General features: G+C 38.0%; 1 protein-coding gene across 1 annotated transcript in view; it reads right to left on the bottom strand.

Moving 5' to 3' along the window:
- GRID2 (glutamate ionotropic receptor delta type subunit 2) overlaps positions 1–26,803 on the bottom strand; it is a 689,884-nt gene that overhangs the window by 216,233 nt on the left and 446,848 nt on the right. The window contains exons 5-6 of the mRNA XM_085299928.1: positions 7,948–8,001; positions 190–363 (exon numbers count right to left, since the gene is read on the bottom strand). Of these exons, the coding sequence (XP_085156054.1) occupies positions 190–363; positions 7,948–8,001 (228 nt within the window). The remainder of the gene's footprint in view (positions 1–189; positions 364–7,947; positions 8,002–26,803) is intronic.

Here is a 26,803-nt window from a genome sequence, read left to right as displayed (position 1 = left end):
TTCTTGCCCATCAGACCCACTCTCGCCCCCCCACCCGAGTATTTTCCCAGTCTCATCATGAACCATTAAACTACATGTCAGAAAGGACATGAAAAATAAACATTAAATTGCACTAAGCCTCTAGCGAAAAACCTTGAGCTCATCTAGAAAGACAGTTCACAGGTGGGAATATCTTGGTATGTAAACTACCTCCATGCTCTGGGAGAAAGGGTCCTTTGGATCACAGAGTGATGAAGATATTCTGTGGTTGCCACGGAAACAGCGCTGACTTATGTTTTGGGGGACTGGAAACGTCTGTCGAATAATTGTTAGCCTTCCAATTGACCTCCTCACCAGCTCCTGCACGTCMACATCATTTATTTCCTGTAAGAAAAACGGAGAGAATATGCAGAAAAGTTAAAATGCAAAAGTGTTACCATGAAATTATAAATGAAAAATAAACCGAGAGGACCAGGAGACACGTGACTGCTACACAGCTATTGCTCAGCTCTGTCACAGTCTCAAAGACAATAGATACATGCTCATTAAAATGACTGACCTACCACACTTACAATTAAACACGTTTTAAGTATACCGTGCCCAAACTTTACAGAATCCTCATAGACCTAACTGGGTTCGGTTGTTCTATTTGGATTTTTCTCTCCCTCTCCTTTTACCTTTGATCTTTTACTTAAAAGCCTTTCACAGCATTCTTGGCAGATAATACGTAAATCAGTAGGAAGTCATAGCATGATGTATTTCTAAGTGTAGCATTAGTTAGGAGCTGTGAAGGCACAGGCAATTATTCAGGTCTTAAGTGTTCATTTCCTGGAAACAAGACCAAGAACCTATAAACAACGTGCAAGTTAGCGAACATCATTTACCAAAAGGGCAAAGAAAAATGCATTAAAGCCTTCTAGGTGGGTGCGTGCTTGTTTACAGCAAACTCTAAGTTAAAACCAACCTTTTACTCCATAGGGTACCTATTAAGACATACAGCTGAACACTCAGCTCTAYGGACACTTTAAAGAAAAAATAACTAAATATATTAATATGTAAAACATTAAGCTTAAAGATTAATTTTTAAGGCAAGTTAAAGAAATCAGAAAAACAGTTCTTTATGTATTCTAAATTCTGGCAGCTCGTCAGGCAACAGGGCTTTTTACAGCTTTGAAAGATGTGATCCTCAATTTAGATGGGGAGAAGCRTGAGCTCACAAGCAATAGCCACTGACTCCAACCTTCACATAAAAACTCGACCTTTAGATAAACATGAACTTTTTTTGAGGGTCCAAACAGGTTCAGCTGGCAGTTTTTCTGCGAAGCAAGGGAAATAATCTACAAAACCCCTGTCTCTACAACTAGAACACATTTTCTATCATACTGAACTGTTTGTTTGAAATCTGTCTTAATCAGATTAGATGAATGTTCCTGATGCCCCCAAACAATCCAGATAATTAAATTGGGATATTTTCCCCAAGAAGGGAGGCGCTTGAAGARCTTCCATTAGCAGCTTGCATTTAAAATACTCTTGCAGTCAACCAATGCTTATTGAATGTTTCTGATTCTCATTTGTGTATTTTTAGCTTCTCTTTTTTGAAGGGATGTAGCACATCTGCACTGTTGTGCCTGTAACTAAATGTCATCATTTTTTTGCCTGAAGCTGCCTAATGTACACTCATGACCAAGAATTTAGGAGACATAAGGAGACAGATTTGAGCTCCAACTGAAAAATTTTCCTTGTGAAATAATCACCAAGATTTTTGAAAATGYAGATTTTTAAATGTTAAGACAACATCCCAGCAATCCTGGCTTCTGTGGAGCTTCAGTTATGCTTTAAACAAATTATTTTGAAGTAACTAGTTTGTCATATTGCTACTTATTTGCTTCCTTCAAGGTGCTGAAGATAAAGTCATGACTTAAGAATTTTAACTTCAACTCTCTTGACTACAATAAAACCATTTTATTCTTCTTTATATGTGCCATCGTTTTTGAATTCATCTGTTATTAATGTTCTTCATGAAATATAGATTTTTCTGCAAACAAAAATAACACATAGCATCAGCTGTGTCCAGTGTGATATCTTGCATTTCTGGTCGATTAATCCTTAATGTACCATAGATAATGGTTTCTCTGAGCTTAAGATTCTGTCTTTTCATTTAGTCTGTATCATTTCACTAGCTGTAAGGTAAAAAAAGAAACTGCTGTTTTAGCAAAATGCATTTTTTTAATACTTTCAATATAATCAGAAGGGAGAGTTCAAGAATCTTATCTTGATTTTAAACTATACCCTTTCTTAGGGTGTTTACAAAAAGTTCATATGGTTTTCATTATAYATTGTGCCCAAACTGTAACAGAAAAGCTATTAGATTAGTTGTAATAATGTAGAAACTGATACCTACATGGCCATATTACACAGCTAAATATCATTTTAGAAGAGAATATGACTTCTAGCTATTCAAACATTTATCTTTTCTGTCTCAAAATCATATTTTTCCCTATATTCAGCATTTTTGTGAATGTTAATTAGATAGTCCTCATTTTAACCTTTAGGTTCCACCACCTATTTTTATACATCATCTGGAAACTAATAATAGAATCCAAACAGAATCCAAGAGATTTACCTGTGACACCTAGGAGGGATAGCTATCAACTGACTAATGATAGCTATTCTTTTAAATGCTAAGACTTACACTGATTATACCACATATAAAGATTTCAAGTTAACTACAAAGCAATACCACGCAAACAAAAACTCAGCTTTAGTAATTTGCTGTATATTTCTTTGCTGTGTTTTAGTACTTGGCACTGAGCAAAGAGCCTTTTATATAATCTCTCCAATATCATCTCTCATTCTTGAATTTTGGATCTGACTTAAGAAAACTATATAAAGCAACTATTGTATGAGAGAAAACAATTTGCATTTGCACTTCAAAAGAAGATACAGAATAGKGATGTAAGGATGGCAGATGATCTGTTATACAAGCACCAAATGTCAAAAAAAAATTTTTTTAAAAAAAAGGAGAAAATAGGCCAAGTTGAACTAATCTGGCACCTGTATACCTTTAGTGGGTTTTTTGTTTGTTTGTTTGTTTTTTAATTAGAATTTAATTAGAAGTTCAATATACAGTCCCAAACCTTACTTTTGTTGATCTGGGGCTAGGATAAGAGGTTGCTGTACTATTTCACATGGAATAGGATAAAATTAGATGTCCATTTCATCCTAGTAGGCAAGTAAATAAGGAAAGGACTGTGATTTTAAATGAATAGCTGCTTAGAGATGAATTGGAAAAAGGAAACCAAAGATCATTGACTCTACTTATCAGGCACAGACTGCAATGGGAAACCAGACAATATACTGGAGACCTAGTATACGTTGTCATTCAGCCCAGTACGGTTATTTTAAGATAAGCAAGTTGGTGACTTGTGGCTATTCATCACAGGGAAAAAATCCAAAAGAGTTTGGAAGAAAGTAGGGTTGAGACAGCCCCAGGTGCTGAGTCCCTCTGTCCACTGGCTTTTCGCACCTGCCAGAACATCACCGCTGGCAGCTTATTAGCCTAGCTGATAGGGAGGCTTATACCAAAGAGGGCACAGTTTCACACTCGATCTGCAGTCATCATTTGAAAACATAAGGGTCCAAACGAACCTCTAACATTATCACTCACCAATCACCCACATGAAAATGGAGGATTGTATGAGCTCCTGAAATTGAGTTATGATTTTGGGACCTGACCAAGCTGCCTGTGTTTAATGYGCAGCTGTGCTCCATGCTCTTCTTCAGTGAAGTGCACTGGGCCTAAACAAAATGGGACAAGCTAAATGCTTCAGCTAAGGAGTAGTCTTCTACGAGGAAAAATGGGCACYCATCGGAAAGCAGGACTTCAGAGTAGAGGCTTTGAGGCAGCCATGYGGGTCCTTCCAAGTCTGCTCCTGTTCTATGACAGGCAAACTTGTCACTGGATCTTTTTCATAAGCCAATCTTTTCCTGTTTTGCATTTCTCTCCTTAAAGGAGTTTTTCCATTCCAGGCTCTCATGCCTCTGGTAATTAGAAACCTTCTGCTGACTTTCACCCTCAATTTATTTATGGGCAGTTTCAGCTCATCTGCTCTTGTGCCAACCTTGTCCTCCAGCCCTCGACAACGATGTGTTTATTCACACACCGTATGCATTTACGAACAGAAAGCATATCCCCTTTCCGCTTTTGTTTTCAGAGGCTAACCAAGCCAAACTTTTCAGTTTCTTCTCATTGAATCAGCTTTACTGTGCACCTGTTCCAATTTTACAGCTGGTTATACTTCTGCACATTATAGCAGATGAAATCCAACCAGTCCTTTGTACAGTGCCATTAATATTTTCATTTCATGTATGGTAGCCATAGGTGGTGGTAAGTACTTTAGGCTACCCTTGAGTAAACAACAGCAACAGAAACCCGGCAACAGCCTTGGGCATAATAAGATGACCCTGAACATTTTAACAAAGCTAAACACTCAAGTTGGACATGGATTTAAAATAAAAAAGAACATTTCTTTCATTGAAAAAGAGCAAAGATAGAAAACTGATGAAGAGCATACAAGTGTCTCTTCCTCAGTTCCACTAAAGCTTGATGCACACTTGTGATTTAAGAGTCATAAAGAAATGTAATCTTACTATCCTGAGCTGTTGGAGATTACATTTATTGTTGTGCAGAGGAAAGAAGAAAGCAGAAAGAGAGGGAGAGAAGGCAAGCGGGAGATCGAGAGGCTGAGAGAGAGACAGAGCAAGAGAGCAGTAGAGTAAGAAATTCATTCTCACATTTTGTCAAGGTATATCTTATCATCACTAAATACAAATCTATGATTCTTGCTTAAATAAAGACTTATGCCATCTGCTTTAAGGCTCCAAAGAAATAAGAACAATTATTTGGAGAGCATCTGAATGGAAAGATTAGGCAAACGAAATTTGTATTATATACAGAGAACTAATAAGAAGTATTATGCTTTAGCAAATTATGAATCCTTATGTTATCCAAATTATGAATTAGGAACAATCCCCCTTCCTCCCATACATGCATTTCATTATGATGCACAGACTTGAAACAAATTTGCTCTGCGACCTACAGTGTCAATGAATGGGACAGTAAAAATTAAGTAATACTTTCCAGGCATTAGAGCATTTAAAGCGAACAACTAAAATAACAGATGCTAGCCTACAAATCCAAGCAGATTCATGATCATAAAACTGAAGGTGATATTTCCTTTCATGTTATTATACTCAGTAAATGTGTTGTATCCCTTTTCCATCGATGTGCCAAAGGAAAGACAACTCCAGCTTATTTTGGTATCTCATTGCAAGGAATTACTTGAATCATGTGTGGTCTTTGCAAAAAAATGCATTTGCATTGCAATAAATTCTCAAATCAGAAGGCCATAAAAGCAGTGTTACTTAAAATAGTTATTTATTTGACCATCTAATTTTAGCTAAAACAAGCACACCAATCACCAGGTTTGCTACAGAAGAATTGTGTAAGCAACTGCAGAAACAAATGGCAGAGCTCTCACATCATTTTACAGCCATATGCAGGTATGATAGTCATCAACAGTTAATGGAAAACCATATGAAAGGGTCTGGCTTTGGATGTGAAGATAGCTATTATAATACTGCACAGTAACGATCCTGTAAATCTCTCCATTTCCAAATCTTGCACTGCCAAAGTGGAGTCATTGTGATCTTATTACTGAACAGGAAAAACGTTGCAAGGAATAAGTAACATTATGAAACATTCATCATTCAGGAAATATTTACATTCCTGCTACAATTTGAACATAAATATGATATGAACCAAAGGAAAAGTAGGACACAATATGATTCCTTCCATATTATTATCTACAAATCTTATCTATTCCTAGTATGATTTTTGTTTGTTCAAAATATTGAGATTATTAGCTTTTTAAAAACAGAGTCAGTAGTAAATCACTTAAGTGCACCTTAAGGAACTTAYAGATTTAAGTCCAGAAGCAGATTAAACTGAGACGGCTGAAGAGGTTACTTCCCCAGCATCAAACAAGCTTGTGTACTCAGAAGTGGCCAGCAGCAATGACTCCATGGGATACAGGGAAGATTTTAATGACTATGGTTCATATCATAGCTTGTGAAAATGGACTTAATTCTCAGCTTTCAACAGTTTCTTATAAAAGGCTATAAAATACAGGGGGGATGATACACGTGTGTCTGCATATACACGGCTCTGCATGTCCGGAGCTATCCTCGGTGTGGGGGCAGCAGTCTAAAGGAAGAGTTTTGGAGCAGAGAAGGCAACTTAGAGTGGCAACCGCTTCAACTGCCCTAGTTTAATCTGCTACAGTCTGCAAGTTATCATGCTCAAAAAGCAAAATTTGTTCCACAGAGACACTAATTTCTGAAAACAAAGATTTTCTAGCCTACAGAAAACATGAACATTCAGACTGGAACCTCTGGTGTTATTTTGCCTTTTTAGGGGTAGAACTAACTCAGCTAAAAGTAAATCTCTTCTTTCGAGCTTTCTAGTTCTAATTCATTTAAAGTTGATCAAAATGAAAAACTTTTGGCAAGAGCTTCACTTATGCAGCAAACCAGTAGCTGGGCTCCATGTAGGAATTTATTCTAATCTATTCATATTGAAGTTAATGGTTGACTTCTATTGACTTAGATTTGGTTAACTATTTTAAAAAAAAMCTACTATCTCAGAAGAGTAAAAATGAAAAGTGTACTTCAGTGCTCTCATCACTACAACTGATTTCTAGTTCAGTATGACAGAAAATACAAAATGTATGCATTCATGGGTACTTCATGTGGCCTTCTGTAGCTTAGAGCTGGGCTTTCAGCCAGTGAGATTCAGCCCACCTAGTGCTGAAGCACTGGTCAAGAGCAATGTAGAAGTCAAAATTAATTATTTTTGCTGACCACGAGTGGCTGACACAGCACTTAGCACTATACAGTTTTCCCCAGAGAAAATTGGCTAAAAATAGGTTGAAAATCCACTGGTTTTGAAAGAGCAGGCCAAGCATCATCTCAGGTTACTGAAACATAAACTTGGAAAAAAAAAAAGACTTTGGATTAAATTTTTTCACTATAGTGTACTGTACAAATAAAGATCTAGTAAATAAGTAGGCAAATAAAAGTGCACAGTAAAGCCAGAGAGTAGGTCTGAAATTTGTATGCAATTTCTCCAAGCTATCTTTTATCCTAAGAATATAGAGAAGATAGACTACCTACATGAGGGGATCTTCCCAGTGAGTTYAGTCATTCTGGACCTAAATTACTTTTCATAAAACAAAAGAAAAACTGAATGCAGCCAAGTTAARAACTGCATTGTTCAATGTTTCATATGCAACGCCACTTTGTTTATTGACTGGTCATATTTTAGCTGACAAGCATTCATGGAAAAATCCTATTTCACAATTTAAAAACAGGCTCTCAATTCAACTTTCTTCCAGTTTTCCCTTTATAAACATTCATATCTGACCTGATCCAGAACTCCATCAAAAAGCCTCCCACAGATATCAATGGGTTTAGGTGTCAATCATRATTGACTTCTAGTGGGATTCTTAAAGGGAGGAGGAAGATGTTTTTTAAGAAAAAACAGTAAAATATAAATGGAGCACAAGTACTTTGCTGAGAAAAAGTTCTTTAAAAAAAAATCTCTTAAAACAGTCAGCTCAAGTCAAAAGTGAAGGCTAAAGATACCCAGTAGGGAAGTATTTTTCTTTTTTTTCTTTTTTTTCCCCCTCTATTTATTCATACAAGGACTTCTGTTTAAAATAGGCAAGACAAAACAACAAAGTCCAAGAACTTGTCATTCTGTTTTTATTAAGGAACATCTACCCTCCCAGCATGCCTAAACTTTGTTGTAGCTACCGCTTCCTGTTGGCAAAGTCAAGATCAGCATGAAAATTGTCAGTAAGCCTGAAAAACAGGATTCATGGTTCACAACGTTTGCTTGACAGTTACCTCATTTATAATGATCCAGTGACAGTCAAAAGCAACCAAATTAGTCTCCACGACCTGAAATAGAGAACAAACCAGCTATCAGTCAGCTTGCTTATAAAAGCCCAAAAAAATTTTTTTTTTAATGGATGCTCTCTGCAAATGACAACAAGCGAAGCACATGCTCTGCAAGACCTTTGTTATTCAGCTGAGGATWGAGAACCTTTAGCAAAATACTGCAGGAGCATTTGTGTTATTGTTTGACTTGCTAATTAAACCTGGAAAATACATTTCACTGCCGGCATTGCAAAAGAGAATATGTTTCAGTTGACTGAGGAGAAAATGAAATCATTTTTGCCTTAATACTGCATGGTGAGATGGAGCAGCAAAGAGGGAGGCAGAAAATGAGTATGAAGTAACTCTCGTCAGATTTCTGTAGCTCCAGCCTTTGAGGCCTCTCCAGTGTTCCCCTGCCCTGGAAGCCTGTGAATTGGGGGGAAGAAGGGGAGAGGAAGGGAAAAAAAAAAAAAAGAAAAAAAAAGAAAGGAAAGGAAAGGAAAGTTAAAAAAAAAAAAAATCAGGTTCATACAAATGCAAGAGTGGGGAGCAAAAGGTTCTCCTGAGAAAGAGGGATGTCACTGGGATGATGAATGGTGGCATGTCCTAGCTCCTCTCCTAGAGGCCCTCTAATCCTCCTTTCATGCCTCCTCTCCTTTCCTGTGCTGAAAATCATTCCAGGAGCTGCCTCTRTGCTGGACTGAAAATGCACTTCCCACCACATCTTTCACTCAGCCCTTTCCCTTCTTGAGACCTCTATGCTTCTACAGTGATTCACCTTTGAGGTGGAAACAAAGAAGAAAAAAATACAACTGGTCTACTTTTGTTAGCAAAAAGGGAAGTTATTGACAGAGGACAGAAGCCAGAAGCAAACTGCATAAATGGCTGGACACCTTGACAATTCTTGCTACCAATTAAATTGAATTGGCACTGACACTGAAATAGTTTTAAAATCAAGTTAATCCAAGGAAACTTTGTTCGGATGATCACCACAATTATCCTGGCGCACAATTCAAAACTGGTAGACACTTTGAACTGTGTTGAATCCCAGAAAAACAAAAGACAAGAACAGGAACAAGCCTTCAAACTTACAGCGTTATAACACTCAAATAGATGGTCTATTATTGTCTAGACCACCGCACAGCAGTTATGCTTGGCTTTTAATGACGACCAGCGTAAACAGCGACAACCGCAATTTATATGGTGCCATGTCCAAAGGAGAACAATTTCAGTGGCTACAAATCTTAAGAGTAGTAACAGACCCCATAGTGATAACCTTCATTTTGAATTCAGAGGCATCGGAGGTGGGGTTGGTACTTATTTTCTATAACAATAGATAAGAGTGGAAATTCTGATCTAAAGAGATTTTAGAAACAAAACATAAGAGCAGCATTATATGAAGTAACTCCTTCCTAGAAATTCTCACAGTGCCAATAAGAAATAAATGGAAATAGAAGCTGTAGCTACTAATATGCTACTGGAAAATTTCAATATTACTAGCAGTAGGAATCAGGATATTCCCCTACTTGAAATTTACACTCATTATATTTTTCTCTTTTGTGACAACAGTGTAATATTTTGTCATGTTGCTTTGACATTTTCTTGAATTCTCCACGGCAGGCATCCACAGAATATACCTGTAATGGAGCAGCATAAAAACTGCCTAAGCCAGTGGTGCAAGGCATCGTAACACGTCCTGCCAGGAAGCTGAGAGGGGAACGGCGTTGTACTAGTCAGGAATCAAAGCGGTTGGAAGATAGACACTTCCAGGAACAGAGAAAGGTTAAAAATCTACTGAAAAGTAACAATCCCATAGGTGCTTTTGCTCCATACAAAGTTCTCAGACACAGAAAGTAATCTGCAGCAGTAATTACAGCCATTTAAATTTGCCGTAAGGAAAAAAGCAGGTTGGAAAATCTGCCATTTTTGGCTGCTTTCTTGTCTGGTTCCTGGCAGCCTTGTCCCTCCAAGCCTCCGACCTCGGTATGCTGCTCAAGATCGGGTCCTCCCACGTTTCCTCATCTGGCAGCCTGCCCAAGGGATGCCCTCAGGGGCAAGGCTCCGAGGAGCGTTTGGGGAACAACAGTAACTTTGTTCCTCCAAGAACTCCTATGTTCCTCATCTGCTTCAACAGGGCAACGAGCCCAAACTTCAAAATGAAGGAATCCTCTACAAAATGAGAATTCACATTTCCTGTCCACTTGTTACTAGCACAATGAAAGTGGGGTTGCCTGAAGGTTTGGCTCATCTCATTGTAATGTACTTTTTCTGTCATTAAAAGATTTGTTTTGTTTCATTTTGTTTCTTTATAAATATTTGGGTCTGTTTATCTACATTGCCTAGTCTCTCAGATTTCAATTAGACAAGGCCTTTTCAATAAAGGAAGGATTTTAAGTATCACTGTTTTTATTACATACTTGTCACAAACCACTTAAGCCAGACTCTGGAGAGGCTTGCTCTATGTCTAGTCTCACTAGTCAGTCTTATTACTCCAGACAGCGCAGGCTACCCATGATAGATTTATTTGCAACTTGCAAATAATAAAATGAAATGCACCTATTTTTCAGTTACAGATGAAACTGCTGAGCAGAAAGATAATGTTTTATCCATTGAAGTTTATGCATTCATGAATCCACTTAATATTAAAGTCATTTTCAAAAAGATTATGTCAAATTAAAATGGACCTGTAATACTCAGAGACACTCAAACTAATACATTCTAAATTTAAATAGGCTATAAATAGTCCATGATTTAAGAATTCACTTTCCCCTTTCAGTCTGTCAGAAGCTGGCTTTTGGCATTTTCCTTAGACTACCCACCCAAATCTTGTTCTGCTACTGAGAGTGGTTACTTTAAAAATGAGACTGAAGATGTAGTAATAAAATTGCCTTTTTTTTTTTTTTTTTTTTTGATGAAATACATATGATCAACACACAAACTAGGTTTATAAGCCCACCACTATACTGGAGTTTCAGTGCCTTCTTTTTGTCCTTGGGCCATTCAATCTTACTTGATGACATCCTAGTTTCTGTGAAATCACTCAGAAAACATTTTCTGCTTCCGGCAGGATCAAGATCCCACCTGCTGAGTCTCTGCCTCAGTCTCTCGCCTTCGAATGCCTCTGAACTCCTACCCGGTGCCTATAGCCTCTACTTAACTGTCTTCAAAGGAGGGCAGGCTACATGCTGACAAGGTCTGTACAAACTRCAGGGCTCTATGTTATCATCATTGCTAAACTTTCAGTATTTTCCAGTCATTTTTAGTTTTCCAGTACGGAGGAAGAACGCACAGGAACAACCACTGTTTTACAGAAAATAAATAAATCCAATACTCTATAGGCCCTTCCTCCTGTTTTGAAACTCAAAGGAAGAGGCTGTCCTGCCATAAGTTTTCTTCAAATGCTACCAGTAATCACAGGTATAATCCATTGCTGTCATAAGATTCTCTCAATCAGAAGTTATTAAGCACAAGTTTACAAGTTCCTGATTTTGCTACATCAGTCAAACAACAAAAGACCCCACACTGAAGCCACAGCAGCCCAACTGAGATCCAATTACCGGTCAGTAAAACAGGCGTTCCTCGGACAAGGAGGCCTTTACAGTCATGACACAACGTTCCACAGTGTCCTTGTCTCGCTACTGAGTTTGCAGTTCTGTTTACTTAAAGAGCCGCTCTATCTTCACCCGGAAGAGTGAAAGCAAACAAGGTTACAACGAAAAATAAAAGAGCTTTTCTGGTCCCCCAAAAGTACATGTAATATACCTTCCATAGAAGTATATAATGAAGCTGTTCAGAAGATTTTTATGACTAATACAGTTAGAAAGTTAAAACACATATCTGCTGAGCAATGATCTTTTTCTGGTTTGAATTAACATCTGCATGCATACCTAGTGAGCTGGCCTGAACTTGTGTTCCCGGCCAGGGAATAATGAATATGGAACACAACGCATCCAAAGGCACAATGGCAATACCGAAAAAGAAAACTGAGAGCCTGTAGCTCAAAAACAGTAATGCAATTTGATAGGAGCCATGTAGGAGTTGGGGGCTTCCAAACCCCACGCATTTGAATACAACGCAGGTTTCACACCCCTCTGCCTGTCCTGCTGGCTCAGTGAGGGGAAGCCACACTGCGCACTMGGGAAAGGGAAGGGACAGATTGGAAATTTCCACAAGAGACAGAAGACAGGTGATCRTATTGTTTATGCAGCTCACATTTAAGCTAAAGCTGAGAAAAATTGTAGCATGCGTTCATAATGAGAGCTGAAGACTAAAGTCCCGTGCAGCTATTGAACAGAGGAAAGTTAGCTCTTTGCAAAGAAAATTATGCGCATATTTGATAAAATTTGCTTCCATCTTTCCTCTGGGGGAAAAGAATTCAACTGAGGGTTACTACACCCACAAAACTATGCTCAGTTCAGCAAGCCCCCTTAGCTAAAAATAGTCGGTAGCTGGGAGAGTATTAGGACACATTATCATGTAAGGTTACTCTGTTCTTGCTCCTCCTCCGGTTTTGGAGATGAGATACTGAAGCAACCTTTGGTCTAACTCAAGATGTCTGCTGCTGCACTTCCAAATACATTTTATTTGCTTAACTGCAATGAATCATACTAACAGTAAAAGAAGTAGAAACCTATGAGTTCTCTACCAACTGTTGTGGAGCTCAGACTATTTTTATTTACTGAAAAGGAAAATATTTGAAATGGCTGGCTGCATTCGTGATGTTCACAACAAAAACAACAACAAAAGACATTGTGCTGTTGAGGTGGCATTTCTCCTGTGTCATAGAGTACATTGCTGTGCAGGAAGATTCATAAGCAGATGGACTCCAGTAAAAACTGGGGAGCGGCGGTGTTGTAGTCAAATGCTCAAAAGTAGCTCACGGATTTTAGTCTCACCCAAATAAATCTATGCCCTGAAAACAGGCGTAACACGGCCAGTATAGCTGAATACTTCAAAGAATGAGTTTTCTGCAATTCAGRAGTTTTCATTTATAGGCAATATTCGTTAATTTTTATTCACATATCACATGACTCTCCRGTACCAAGAATCAAAGCAGTATGTTATAGCAGGCCAGATCTGAAACAGACTTCAAGAAATCATGGAAAGACTGAAAAAAGAATCTCTACCTACTCAACCCATACTCCAACTGAGTAGTCACACTGCAAAATTGGGAAACATTGTGACATTAGTTGCATAAATCCTGCAACAGAGGATACGGCCCTTATATTATTCAGTACYGTTCACATACAGTCATAAAAATCCACAGCACAGATATAAAAGATCATTATCATCTTTGCAACTTTAGAAATGTGTTCATGTCAAACTCCAGCAGTTTTCCTAACACCCTATTAAAATAAATCAAACATCTCCTTCATAAGGACAGTGTTTCACTTAGTCAAACATGGGTGCTATCGAACCGCTGAGTAAGAACATGGCTGAGGTAGAAAACAATTTTCTTCTTCTAAAGAATTCAACTACATACCACGGGAGATTTTGCAGAGAGCAGAAAAATGCTGTCAAGAAGACAAGTGATGAGCAAGGACAAACCATCTGTCATTGACAATAACTCCAGAACTTCTGAATCTTTGGAAGAGTCTGACAATTTATCACAACTATTTCAATTGTTCCCTCTCAAATCTTCAAACAGACTAAATCCAAGGCAATCCAAAGCAAATAAAGCAGCAGTATTGCCAGCATGCAAGTTTCTCTCATGTGTAATAATAAGAAAGCAAAATAGGTTCCCAACAAAAGGAGCAAGTATTTTAGTAGGAAACCACAATGTTCTCCACATCTGTTCTTCTGACAATTCATAGGTGCTGGCCAAAACTACAAAATACAGACTAGAACAAAGGAAATCCAGAAAAGAACTGTTGCAGGTCTTCAGAATTCCTCTCCAATCACACTCGCCAAGTAAGACAAACCTGATAAACCTCTAACAAGACCCATAATGCTGCACATACAGAAAGCTCCACACTGAATCTAGCCATCCCAGGTGTCTCCTGTTTGTAGATACAGGAAAGAGCTCCTGGATTCCAGTCTTAGCTTTGCTACACCTGCCACTGCTCTGCTACAAGCCACCCAGACTCTATGACTCATTTCTCAAAATGCTGAAGAAATTTTCTGTCATTAGAGCTGCCCTTGCTGTTAATTTGCTGCTCCAGTAGGAGCTTTAGTAGAGACTGTGAATGTSTTTCTGTTGGACCACCACCAAGAAAACCACATATCCCATTTGATTTTTCACAGAAGCCAACAGATGGCATTGCATAATCCCTTGTTTTGGAGCTGGCTCATTTTGAAATCATTTAGAAAGTGATTTCTTACTTAGTTTTCCTGAGAGTTGAGCTGGGAAACAAACCCCCTACTAACCTCATTCAAACAGTCACTATTTAGAACATGCCCCGTTTATGCTGTYTTGTAATCTGCACTCTTTCAGCTGAAAGACTGCTTTCCTTAAAGACTGCTAGACTTGTTGCCTGTGTCCTGTAAAACCAAATTAAACATAAGATCTCAAAGCTTATTTCCTAGCTTCTCCTTTAATTGAAGAGACATGACTTGATTGGTTTGGACACCTGGACAAGTCTCTTGTAATGCAGGTGGCTCCTTGGGCAGTGGTATAAAACCCAAAACCTGGAAGCTTAAAGATTGTTGAAAAGCTACTGTGCAGGTAATACTAAGAAAGTTAAAGTTAGATAAACTGAGGACTACCTTAACTTATCTGACAATTCAGAAAAGTAAATGTATCAAGTCAAGTTAAACATTGCAGGACTTGACTTGTGCATGGAAACCCCAACCTTGTCTCCACATCCTTTTTTCTTCCCCCCTCCATCCTTCTTTTTTTCCTGTTGATAGTTCATTAAACCCACCACCAYTTTATCAGGCTATCTGTACCAGTACTTCCTGCTGGTGCCACAGCAAGCCCTTTTCTTTGTCTCKTCTCTTAATCTTTGATTTTCTCAGTAGGGAAATCAGCTGCTGATTTACAAAGCTCATTCTTGCACACCAGAAACTAAAGCTCATAAAAATCTTTCTTCACTCAAGGCAGTATTTTTGGAATCTAATTTTAATCTCTACCCATTCCACAACTTGGGGGTGGGGGGGGGAAGGAAACCCCAATGAGAATATTTATTATTTTTGTTCTTACAGAGCAGAGTCCCTTTCTGGGATTCCTTTCCCTCAAGTTCACTGCATGCAAAAGGGAATACCTTGGGTGAAAATTGATAGAGAACTCCCTAGACCACTAATGATCTAGTTACCAAGCATTAAAAAACAAGTTTCTAAAGCATTTGGTGCAGGAGTGTTTTATTTTCCTCCTAAGGACGGCTGGGATGGCTGATACGGCTTTGTCTCATGACAACACTGATTTCTTTGAAAAAGAAAGAAATAGTTCAAYTAACTTGATCAGTTTTCTCCTTTTGTAGATTTATTTCAAAAGATGATACTTTAAAAGAAATTGGGTTATTCCACTAAATAATTAGTTTTATATTGACTTGGATTGCCATTCCAATTATATTTGAAATAAGTCAAGCTTCAGGGAAGATTTCATCTCCCTTGTACTAAAATTTTAAGAGATGGAGGCAGTTCAAGCAGATAAATCTGCCCCATGCCAAAGGTATATAAGAAAATAAGTCAACAGTTAAATGTTCATAAAAGTAACTAAGCCTAGTATTAATACTTCAGAGAATATGACCATGCGTTTGTACTGAGAACATAAAACAAAACTTGTTCTGTCTGGTATAAACAGCCATTTAAAATTTTTTGTTTCCTTCATGATTCAGACGAGCTAACAACACGTGCATTTGATAGAAATCACAAATCTAAAACCACACATAGTCCTGTGAAGTCAATCTGTAGATCACAAGTTCAAAACAATGCCTGTGTAAGAATTTTTAAATATTTTTCATTTTAAGGGTTATTTTATTCTTATTGTCTGCGGGTTTTGTTATCTTCAAATTTATGTTTTGACTCTTATTCTGATTGACCTTGTGAAAAGCATTTGTAACATCCACTGTAAGAAAAAGCACATATCTGTCCTGAACTATTTTGCTTGAGCTCAGAGCCATTGCATGACATCATGCTACCTACACCAGAAGACAGATGCTAGAAGGCAGAAAACTAGTATTTGTGATAAACWATAACGCATCTCACACTTGGAAGCTGCCTATTTCAAAGTAATAAAGTGACCCAAAACATCACAAAAATACAGATTCACTACTGTTGTACAATTGCCTGTACTTCTTTTCTTGTTAAGAATTTCTCAGAATCTCTTATACATAGATTTTTCTTTAAAGTGATAGTTTTTATATCATTAAATACTACATTCTTACTTGAAGATCCAAGATCTTATTCCTCATTTGTATTCCAAACTAGGGATACCTTTTTTTTTTTTTTCCCCTTTCTTTTTTGGTGATGAAATCCATCTGTGCAAATCTGGAAGCTAAGCAGAAAGCTTGAGTGTCTGGATTGAACACAGGCTTTAAATCAAACTGCTTATTATCGCCTTCCAAGGTGAAGAATCAATCATAAAAAATCTAAGTCCACACTGAAGTCTCAGAATACCCTCCTTTGTGTTTCTCCCAAGCACGTCACTTGTTTTAAACACCTCAGCACACCTGATCCCACTCAGGAGCTACCCTTTGGGTGAACCAGCTGTAGGTGGAAGGCTGCTRACAAATCTCCAACAACCAGGCTAGAATAACTGCCTTGCTGATTTCGAGACTTGTATCACTGTCTTCACTAAGGCCAAAATTTCTCTTCAATAGAGAAATTTAGGGATTAATGAAGCTTCTTACAGATTTAMATTTATCCTATTTGTACACTGAAGTTATTTTTCTATGCAGAATGAACATTCCTATTTTTAACCCATTGCAGAGTTTGCAGGTAGCAGGAATCTTATGCCAAATCTTATGGATATGAAGGAGCCTTTCAAGATATTARTCTCAGGAGATAAAATTAGATGATCATTAGTTCTGAAGAAAAAAAAGTTTCAATTWGATAACAGAACATTTGTAATGCATGCTTTAGGTAACTAGGCTAGGTTAGTGAAGAGAGTTTCATAGTTCACAGGAGAAAACACAAAGCATAAAATAGCATCTGTCGTAACAACTTCAGTATATGCTTATTTCACATAAATATACAAATTCACTATTTGCTATCTCYTTAAATCTGCTTCCAATGTAGATGTAATCATGTTACAAGTCTAATTGCTAATCATGATTGTCCAAAGTTACCACTGTAGTTAGACGGTGAATAATTAGAAGTGAAGAAAAGTACACTTGTAAAACACAGGATTCCTTCCCAGGATGCATTCATTAGTATGGGTTGACCACCCTCAGGAAGAGGACATTAATTCAAATAAAGCTTGTAAAGGAATCATGTAAGACTAATAGCATTTTTAAACAACCTTGCTTTTCCCATCCATACCTGATTTTATACCTGAGAAATTCCACAGATTGTAATACAATTGCCTTTGCTTTACAACAGCTTAATGAGAGGAAATGTAGATAAATAGGATGAAAAGTACCTCAGAAAGAGCATGAAATCATGGGGTTTCAAGRAGGACTTGAAAGAGGAAAGTGAAGAACAGCAGTACAAGAAAGAGGATCACCGGTTCAGAAAGCTTTTTGATTATGGAAACAAGCAATTTTATACTGCTACCATTAAAAAATACCAGTTGCCCTAAATAGCAGCTACTTTCCATAAAAGGTTTCTGTCCACCGAGAAACCCTCCATTCCAGCAATCAAGAGTAAAAATTAAATTCTAATTAAATTTAAAATAGTCCATTTGGCACCATTCTTCTGACCTCTGATACTGGGTATGGGCACTGTTGCTTTTTAAAGGTTTGAGAAGTATTTAAGTAGGAGAACTATTAAACATATACATTGCATTCATATCCACAAACTGAAAATGCAAGGCTCAGTTCACCTTCTTTTTCCAGGAGCATTAAGGGAGTATTTTAGGGCCAATTGTTCTGAACTGCTCAGCATCCATAGGTTAGCCAGATTGTCCTCAACAGGAGCTGCAGGATGCTGAATGCTTTTGAAAGCTTGCCCRTTCCATTCAGTTCTTTAAATGGAAGTTGAGTGCCTTGAAAATGCAGTCCTGAATATGCTGGCAGCAGGTTGTGTATTTTATTAGCGATACAGAAATGTGGTTTCACCTCCTGTTACATCTGTTAGTAAACTCAAGATCTAGTCTGCTTATGTAGCAGGGGAAACATTAAAAATCATGAACACGTATACAGAATATACCGACGTTTCTCCTTTTCTTCTCCGCTGTCCGCCTAAGAGCGCTCCTCACCAGGCATCGGCTTGACATTACTGAAACGGAAAGTATTTCATTTTCCTATCACAGGCATTATTAATGAAGGTCACTGTTCAAGTGACAAAATATCACTAAAGCCATCAGCTCTCTTTGCTCTTCAGCTTTATGGCTGTGCCTCTCCTGTCATTTCGCATATCTGTACGGAACAACAGTTGCAGAGGTTCAAGCGAGATAGCCAGCATTTCCCACTTGCACGCAAACTTAGTATTCAGCTCTCCTCCCAGAAAGCACACTGAAAGCATTTTTCTGGTAACAGGAGTTCAAGAATCAAGAGCAGTTTAATAGAGTTCTAACAGGCTGCAGGCTCAAAGCCTCCTAAGCAAAAATCCTCTCAAAAGCACATATACCGAGATAAAAATCTATTCTAAACATATTGAAAATATTTTGCCTCCCAAACCACAATATTGAATGTGGAGCCCATCAGCCATTTTAGTTTCCGTGCTTCATGGCAGAAAGCGTACAAAAAAAAAAAAAAAAAAAAAAAATCCAATAAAACAGACCACTTGTACTAAAAGTCCAAAGTCATTGAAAGCCCCAATCTGTATAAGAACTCGCTAGGTCTTAGAAAGGGCATGGATCAAATTGCTTGGCTTTTTTCATAATATTCTTAAATTTCCCTAATAAAGTATCTCTACTTTTTAGGAATTTCTGCTAGTACTCTACTCCAACAAGTAAACTGTATGAACCTAATGACGAAGAGATGACACTTTTTTATTTATGGCAATAAAAGATAATTTAAATAATTTATTATCACCATAATATATTTATACTAAGCAATATCCTTTCTAAAAATCAAACACAGAACAGTTCATATTATGCTTCTCTTTCATAAAACTGCTGTCCATAAAACTGTACACCTATGACAGTATGCTTTAGGTCTGAAATCCTGATGCATCCTTCATATTTTAAACACCCACTGAAAATCATTAACAAAAAAAAGTTGAAGACGAATACACAGAAAGTGAAAGAGTATTACCATGGTCCTATACCTGCTAATTGTTAAGCTCTCCAAAGTACAATAACTCAGTAAAACTAATGTAGGTTAAATAAGTTTTCCAGCATCAAGAAGACAGAAAAAAGGGGGTAAAAAGAAACCCTTTGTTGCTTGCTTATGATTTAAAAGTTGGTTCAACACTGTAACTTGTGCCTGGATCAAAAGTGTCCAAGCAGCACCTATTTTTCTGAGGACAGACACTGAGGATGCAAACACGCTAAAATCGTGGGCTTAGGTATGCCTGAAATACGGCTGCAGCTGGGACATCTGCACTCAACTCTAAYGTGGGATGGATCCTACCCAGACTGGAGAGTACTTTACCTGCAACAGGAAAGTATAACTGGCCTACATGTGCTCATTTACAGAAGCACCTGAAACTTTCTAGCCCTCAAGTGTAGGTAGAAATTCTGAATAACTTCCATTTTAAGGTATTAAAGACAACATGCAAAGTTTTAACAGGAGATGCAAAGGTTGTTATCAGAAAAGAAAAAAAAAAGAATATCAGTGATTAACAAATGCACTGTAATTTGAGCTATTCCATACAGTCCTTTAATAATTTAYGGGGATTACGTTGCTAAGAATTATTTCTCAAGAAATGTTCATTGTGGAACAGTTGCCCATTTCTTTTGGTTTACTGCACAAAGAGGCTTAAATTTGATCCTTACCACCGTCTTTTAAAAATAAATCRGAAAACTTTGCTGGAGAAAAATGAAGAGTGGGAGAACTTTAAGAGGATTTGATCATTCCAGTAAAGGAAAAACAACATACACATTGTTAGAGAGACGAGATCTGCATTTTAACCAAGTGTGAGACAACATTCAGCTGTAGCAGAATGAGCTATAAAGCAAAATGAAGACTTTTTAACTTCTGCAAAAATAAGCATTAAAGATCATTCCACTCTAATCCTGAATTCCCACTGATTTTTTTCCACAGAAGACAAATACTAAATGCATCATTTTTAATTGCTTGAATTTATAAACGTCAGTAACTTCACTCATACTCATGGTAAYAGTCAATGAAATTACTCACACAAGGAAAGTAACTTATATGTATAACAGATTGCAGGCCCATATCCCTAATGTAAATTATGAAAGGTACATTATAGAAAGTCATAATTTCTTCTAGAATCATATCTCTCTCTCTCCCTTAGGCACAGTCAAATATCTTTTTACCTTTAAGCACCACATTTTTGTAGCGTTCTTTCAGCCATCCTTTTCAACTAATGTAAACCACAGCGGTGATATATATCTCCTATTCTGACTATTAATATTACAGGCACATGGTCTGTGCTCCAGGACAGCGATAGAGGCGCACCGACACAACCAACAGGCAGACAATCCTCGAAGTGATACATGAGCTTTAGACAAGGATGATCAACAAGATAGAGCACTCTTCCCCTCGGACTGATTGAGGGTAAAAACAAGTTGCCTCTAAGGCTGTATTTTCAGCTGGGAATGAGTATGTGAGAAGTGATCATTATAATGATCTCGGAGAGTCATGATCTGGTGGTCCCTTGTGCAGGAAGCAGGAGAGCTACATACCTGACACGAAAAAATGAATTACAGTGAAGCTTGCTGTTGACCTAGGCAAAATTCTGCATGTGTGAGCACAATTACAACCCAACTTCAACTGGACTTGAGATGTCAAATCCCACTTTTCCCCTGGGATGCAGGTTGGCAAAGCCAGCATAGCTGCACTGAAATCTTGAATCTATGCAGCTGGGGATCAGGTGGGGGCAAAGCCCTTCCCATATCCCATCCCTGCCCTGGAAACTCACCTGGAGCAAGAAATGAACTCGCTTCCACCCCTATGGACACAGGGGAGACCAAGTGGCGATGTCCAGGAGGGCTTGCACATCTACTGTACAATCCGACATAACCACTCAGGCAGCACTACCTAACTGTCCTGAAGACATTTCCATAGCTGCTTTCAAGAGCACACTATGCTCCCTCCACAGACTCTGTATGTGGCACTACCTACTCCAATGACAGGCAAGTATGTCCCAGTCAGCCCAGGACTCCTGCTCAGAGTCACCATGCTTTCTAAACCACTCTAGTCACACTGGACCCCTATGCTTGAAGAACCCACCAGAAAGGGAAGCAGCAGGTCTGTGTCAGTCTTCAAAGGCACAAGGAAGAGTGCCTCAGCAGAACCTTTTCTGGGCATGTCATTGCTTCTCTTGGGTATTCACCTCCTCCAGGTTTTCAGCTCTTTCTGGCTGCTGCCACCGTACTGACCAGGAAGCCCTGTTCCTGGCTCCCACAGCAAGAGGAACCAGGGAAGCACTGATGTATTTGCTCCCCAGCACTTACCACTTCCATAGGCAAAGCCTCCACAACCCATTTTTATTATGGCATTTTTTTTCCTCAAATACATCTCTAGCACTTTTCTAGAGAATCCTAAAAACTAAAAAAAAAAAAAAAAAAAAAAGTAAATCTCTTCTATAATTAATTTGAAAGTTGGGAACAGGAAGGTCTTCCTATAAATACAGATTAAAACTCAGTAAGAGACAATATGGATTAAAGCTCAGATATGGATTAAAGCTCAGTAAGACAAAAACTGTAAGTAATCATAAGATACTGAAGTTTAGATCTTTTTCTACACTGATGTCCTGAACATTCGCATTAGAAATCTTCAGTAATTTCTGACACTTGCAACAATAGGTATAAAATTCAGCTATCTGAAAACACAGCACTGTGCCAACTAAATAAAAGGTTATCTTCCTCATCTGGTCCTACAAAACACACACAACTCATGCACATATACATGCATGTGCTACACACTTGCTTCTATTTGTTTAATATAAATGTGAACTGTAAGCTTTTGTGAGGAATCAGTAATGTATCTTAGTCCACATTAAAATGTCCTTTACATGAGTTATAATCCAGCTCTGAAATTTATTTCCCATTCCAGGCATATTCCTGGATCCTGGAGCACAGATCAGTTATGTTTACTTTCCTAAATTAAACATGCTTATATCTTTGAGGAGAGATTTTCCTCATAAAAACCATGGAAAATTCCTTGTAAGGAAACAGATTCAAACTTTGGTCTACGACCCTCTGCATGTCAACTCCAAAATGGAAAAGACCATCAAAATTGCATAACATACGTCTGCTCCATTCTCCTAGGCAAAAGAGGATAAAGGCAGAGCAGCACTATATTTCTGCCAAAATATGAATCTTCCTGAATATATGCTTTAATAACCAAGAGATGACACTTTTTTATTTATGGCAATAAAAGACTTTTTTTAAATCACTTTTTAGATCATATGGTGTCTAACAGCAGCATTCTGGCACACGACTGAGCAATAACTGAAGCTAATGAGACATGACTCAGCTAGCAAGACATTGTCAGTGTTCTTATCATTATGTTTTGGCATTTAAAAGAAAGAAATGTCACTTTTGCCTTTACATTGAGAACAAACACAACAAAAAATGCAGTAATTCAAGTATGCAGTACTGTATCTCCCAACCTAAAAATGTAATCTGATCTGAAATAGTGACTAGGAAAAGATACAATGACAGCATCTCCTGCTTTGGTTTAGTATGAGAAGGGATACACAGGAAAGAATGAAAAATCATACTGCTTGACTTAATGCAACTAATATAAAGGTTGTTGTCCTATAGATGATATATTGTAAGCACAGAACCTCTTTCCCCTGGCAACATGCATTTCATCACATTTTAGCACCATTTGCAATACATTTTCTCTCTCTCTCTCTCTCTCTCTCTCTCTCTCTCACACACACACACTGAAGTTCCCAGAGGCACGTAACCCTTCATTTCATGTGTTTAAAGGGCATTTAAACTACAAATGGAGTTGGCATCACCTAACTAAAAAAAAGAAAAAAAGCATGTGGTTTGTCTCCTTTGTTTGTAATTTTGGGGGTTTTGCTCACCCTGTGGAGGTATGCTTTTCGATCCTCTGAGCAAAGGCTGCCTTTCTGCAAACGCATACGTCTTCAGAGAGACAGAAGCCCTGATAAGGTAGTGCTAGGTTAATCAGATCAATAAGCTAACGTCCCTACGAACAGAATCATTGCAACATTATTGTGCTCTTCCTCCTYCTTACAGTACCAGGCAAGAATGAAAAACACAGAAAGGCTCCCATGCACACCATGCTCTCACCCACAGCATGAGCTCATATTTCGTATGCAACAAGTCCCCCCACCTGTTGTGCTTGAGACGGGGGGGGATGTTGCAGACATGGTACACATGCACCAAACCTCCCAGATGCGAGTTCAGGTGCCCTTTCATACTGGGGCACCAAGCTCAGGCTTTACATTGCTTACGACATGAGCGTTGCAGTTCATTAATGAGACATACAACCACAGCTGCAAGCAGGGGTGCAAGTTCTACTTTGCTGACTTCAGACTGTCACACAAATCACCACCCTTAGCGACTGGGGCTCACGTCAATGGGGAAGGAGAGGATGTACAGCCGTACCTTCCACTCTAGAGGTGGACAATGCTGAAGGGAACAACGGTGAAGCTCGCTACAGCAGTTATATGGAGTATAACGCAACAGGGAATGGTTTTGTTTGTTCGGATACAACTGTGTCCTCAGTGCTATTCTGGTCCTTGACTCAGCAGGAAAACACATTACTACAAATAAAAGATGAGGGAAAAAACAACTGCATTTCTGAAACGTATCTCTTATTTTGGAAAACAGGAAAGACAATTTTGCTTACCGGCTACACAAGCAAAGCAAAACCATTGCCAGCCATATGCACACCAGCAAACACACAACTCACCTTCCCTGGACTGCTACAGCTGTGCTAGTGGATGCCAGTGAGCATTTCAACAACACTCAAACCTTATTAACACTGACTGAACACTGCTGGAGGCCTGTCTATATTAGAGCATATGCTGGTGCTAGCATGAATGCACCTACAAAAAAGATAATAAAGTGACAAACTCTGATGCAATCATAACAAATTTTTCTGTAGTTTAGTCCGGAGACTAAAGACTCAGCATACGAGCTGAGGAAACCTGAAGAAAATCATAAGCAAGAGGACAAGAAAGAAAAATGAAAGCAGATTCATCATACAGCCTTTGGATTTAAAGTACACATTAATAAAACCCTGATAACTTTTCTGTATAAGTGCTAGTCCAATACTGGAATTGCTCAGTAGCTACAGTAAGTGTCACCACATATAGATAAGAGAAAAAACATCCAAAATAGTATGCCTGATCTTAGAAACGTGACCTATAAATAAAGCAAATGACACCCTCCTGAAAGGAAGGAAACCTGAGAAGAATCCTGTAATATTTAAAGAGGAGAGTACTCAAACAAATGGGAACCATTTGTGATTTACACATACTTGGTTCACTTTTCCTTCCATCTCAGCCTCAGGAAGGGAACGAATCTTCCACAATTTGCACCTTCTTTCTATCTTCCAGCTCCCTTTCTCCTGAAAACGATGATATATAAAACCAGACTAAAGGGATACATGGCCATGTTAAAATTGGTCCCAAATTACATCCCTTACAAAAATAATTTTAAAAGCTTTTATTCACACTAAAACAAATGAAGATGCTCCTATGGCAACATAGAAAATAAAAACTATTAAAAGAAGCTTAGAGCATTATATCTAAATTATTTATGGCAGTGTCCAAATCTCAGAAATGAAGGAACTGTGCTGACTCAGGTGAGGATGAAGCTGACATAAAATGATTCAATCTTTGTCCTTATATAATCTGTAAAAATGCTCTGTACTGTTCATTTAAACAAGTCGCTTCTCTTTACCATAGTTCCACAGTGTAGAATGGGCCCAATAAGATACTGTTACCCAATCTGAGCACGGCTCCAATTTACCACAGCCTTTGCAGTACTGATATTTTCCCACACTCAGATACAGATAACTCCCTTGTGTTATTGTATTTTTTCTCATAGATGAATATCAATATAAGAAATCAGAGGTAAGCAAATGACTCATGATAGAAGGGACTATATGGAATTCATTTATTAAAGTGTCCGTAGCCCTGCAATTCAAGAATGGTAAAACATTAACAAATAGTGACCAAAAGAAGTTAGCATCTATCTCATTTACTAAAGAAATAATTCCCAATCATATACATTCCCCTGCAGCCACCTCTCATTTTATTAGGTTTGTGCTTTCCCATAGCTTACTCATATTTAATAWTTCATATTAAAGGCACTAAATTGTTGCAGTGTAATGTATTGAGACAGATGATGTTACCCCTGAAAAACCCTACGCACAAACACGTAAACTTATTAAATTTGATCTAGAACATGTTGAAGCAGCTACAATGAAAAAGGCAGCATTCCTACAGTGACCACAATCAGACGGGGGTTAAGCTCCTAAATAGGATACAATATCCATGCTGAATCATTCTTCAATGAGATTCAAAGTTGGATCTGAACTTTAGATTTGAGAAGCAAACTCTTTAGTTCATTGACTGCTGGAAGCTGTGCATCAGACACAAAGCAAATTGAGAATGCACTTCTAATTTTGAGGACATCAGTTGTTGACATACCGTAGGAGTGCATGGGGACACAGAGGTTTAAGCACTAGATTTAAGACTTGCTGATTTATTTGCAGTTATTCAGTTCTTTTTATTCAAACAGATACTCTGCTAAACAAAGTCCTTGGGGTGAGGCTTATTATATTAATTGTGGAACTGGTATAATCTGTCTGGCTTTCGAATTAACAATTTATCACAGCACAAAATAATTCAATTCATTAATTACTTTTTTAACAGTATATTAACACATTAACCATAGTGCGTAACCTCATTTCACTGCTACTATTAAGAAAGTTTCCCCCTTTTACTTAGAGAACGCATGAAATTTCACCAGCACATTCACAGCTCAGCTATGAATAACCTAGAAAATTTTCGTTTCAAGTACAAAACGAGTAACAGACACATATTTAACCAAGACTAAGCTATCGAACATAGTCACAGAGATGAAATGATTAACTTGTTGGATAATAGAGAGTTTCTGGGTTTACTTCTTTGCCGTTTGATGCTTTCTCACAACACACTAAGGACATCAATAACCAGGCAATTAACAGCTCTCCTAGTAACATGTTTCACTACAGTTCTTTCCACAATTTTGTTACCTGCAAAATTTGTAACTTTAAAACAGAACTAAGTAACTATAGCAAACAGTATGGCTTCACCTAATGAACTAGCAGTTGTATTAAATCCRTCAAAGAGTGAACTGAACTAAATTAAAATTCTTCCACTAAGTTTTGAAAAGAAAGAGTTTTCTTAAACAGTGGTTGATCTTGAATTTCTGGGATGTGACTGGAAGCATATTTTAAAATACAGCCTGACAAAAAGCACTATTTCTCTTGTCGTATTTATCTTGCTAGAACCTAGGAATATTACAACTTTTACTCAAAACCAATTCTTAGGTGTTTCCCAGACTAACAACTGTTTACTAAGTCTAGCTAAATGAACACACTCTCTGATGCATCCTGCTGAACACACAACAGAGGCGTCAGTTTTAGAGAGTCTGAACACTTACGAGAGGCAATGG

The sequence above is a fragment of the Rhea americana genome, unplaced genomic scaffold (genome assembly GCF_003343005.1).
Source record: "Rhea americana isolate MKP2758 unplaced genomic scaffold, rheAme1 scaffold_157, whole genome shotgun sequence".
In the NCBI taxonomy this organism is placed as follows: Eukaryota; Metazoa; Chordata; class Aves; order Rheiformes; family Rheidae; genus Rhea; species Rhea americana.
Note: the sequence above shows the minus strand (reverse complement) of the source record. Positions and strands in the feature narration are given on the sequence as shown.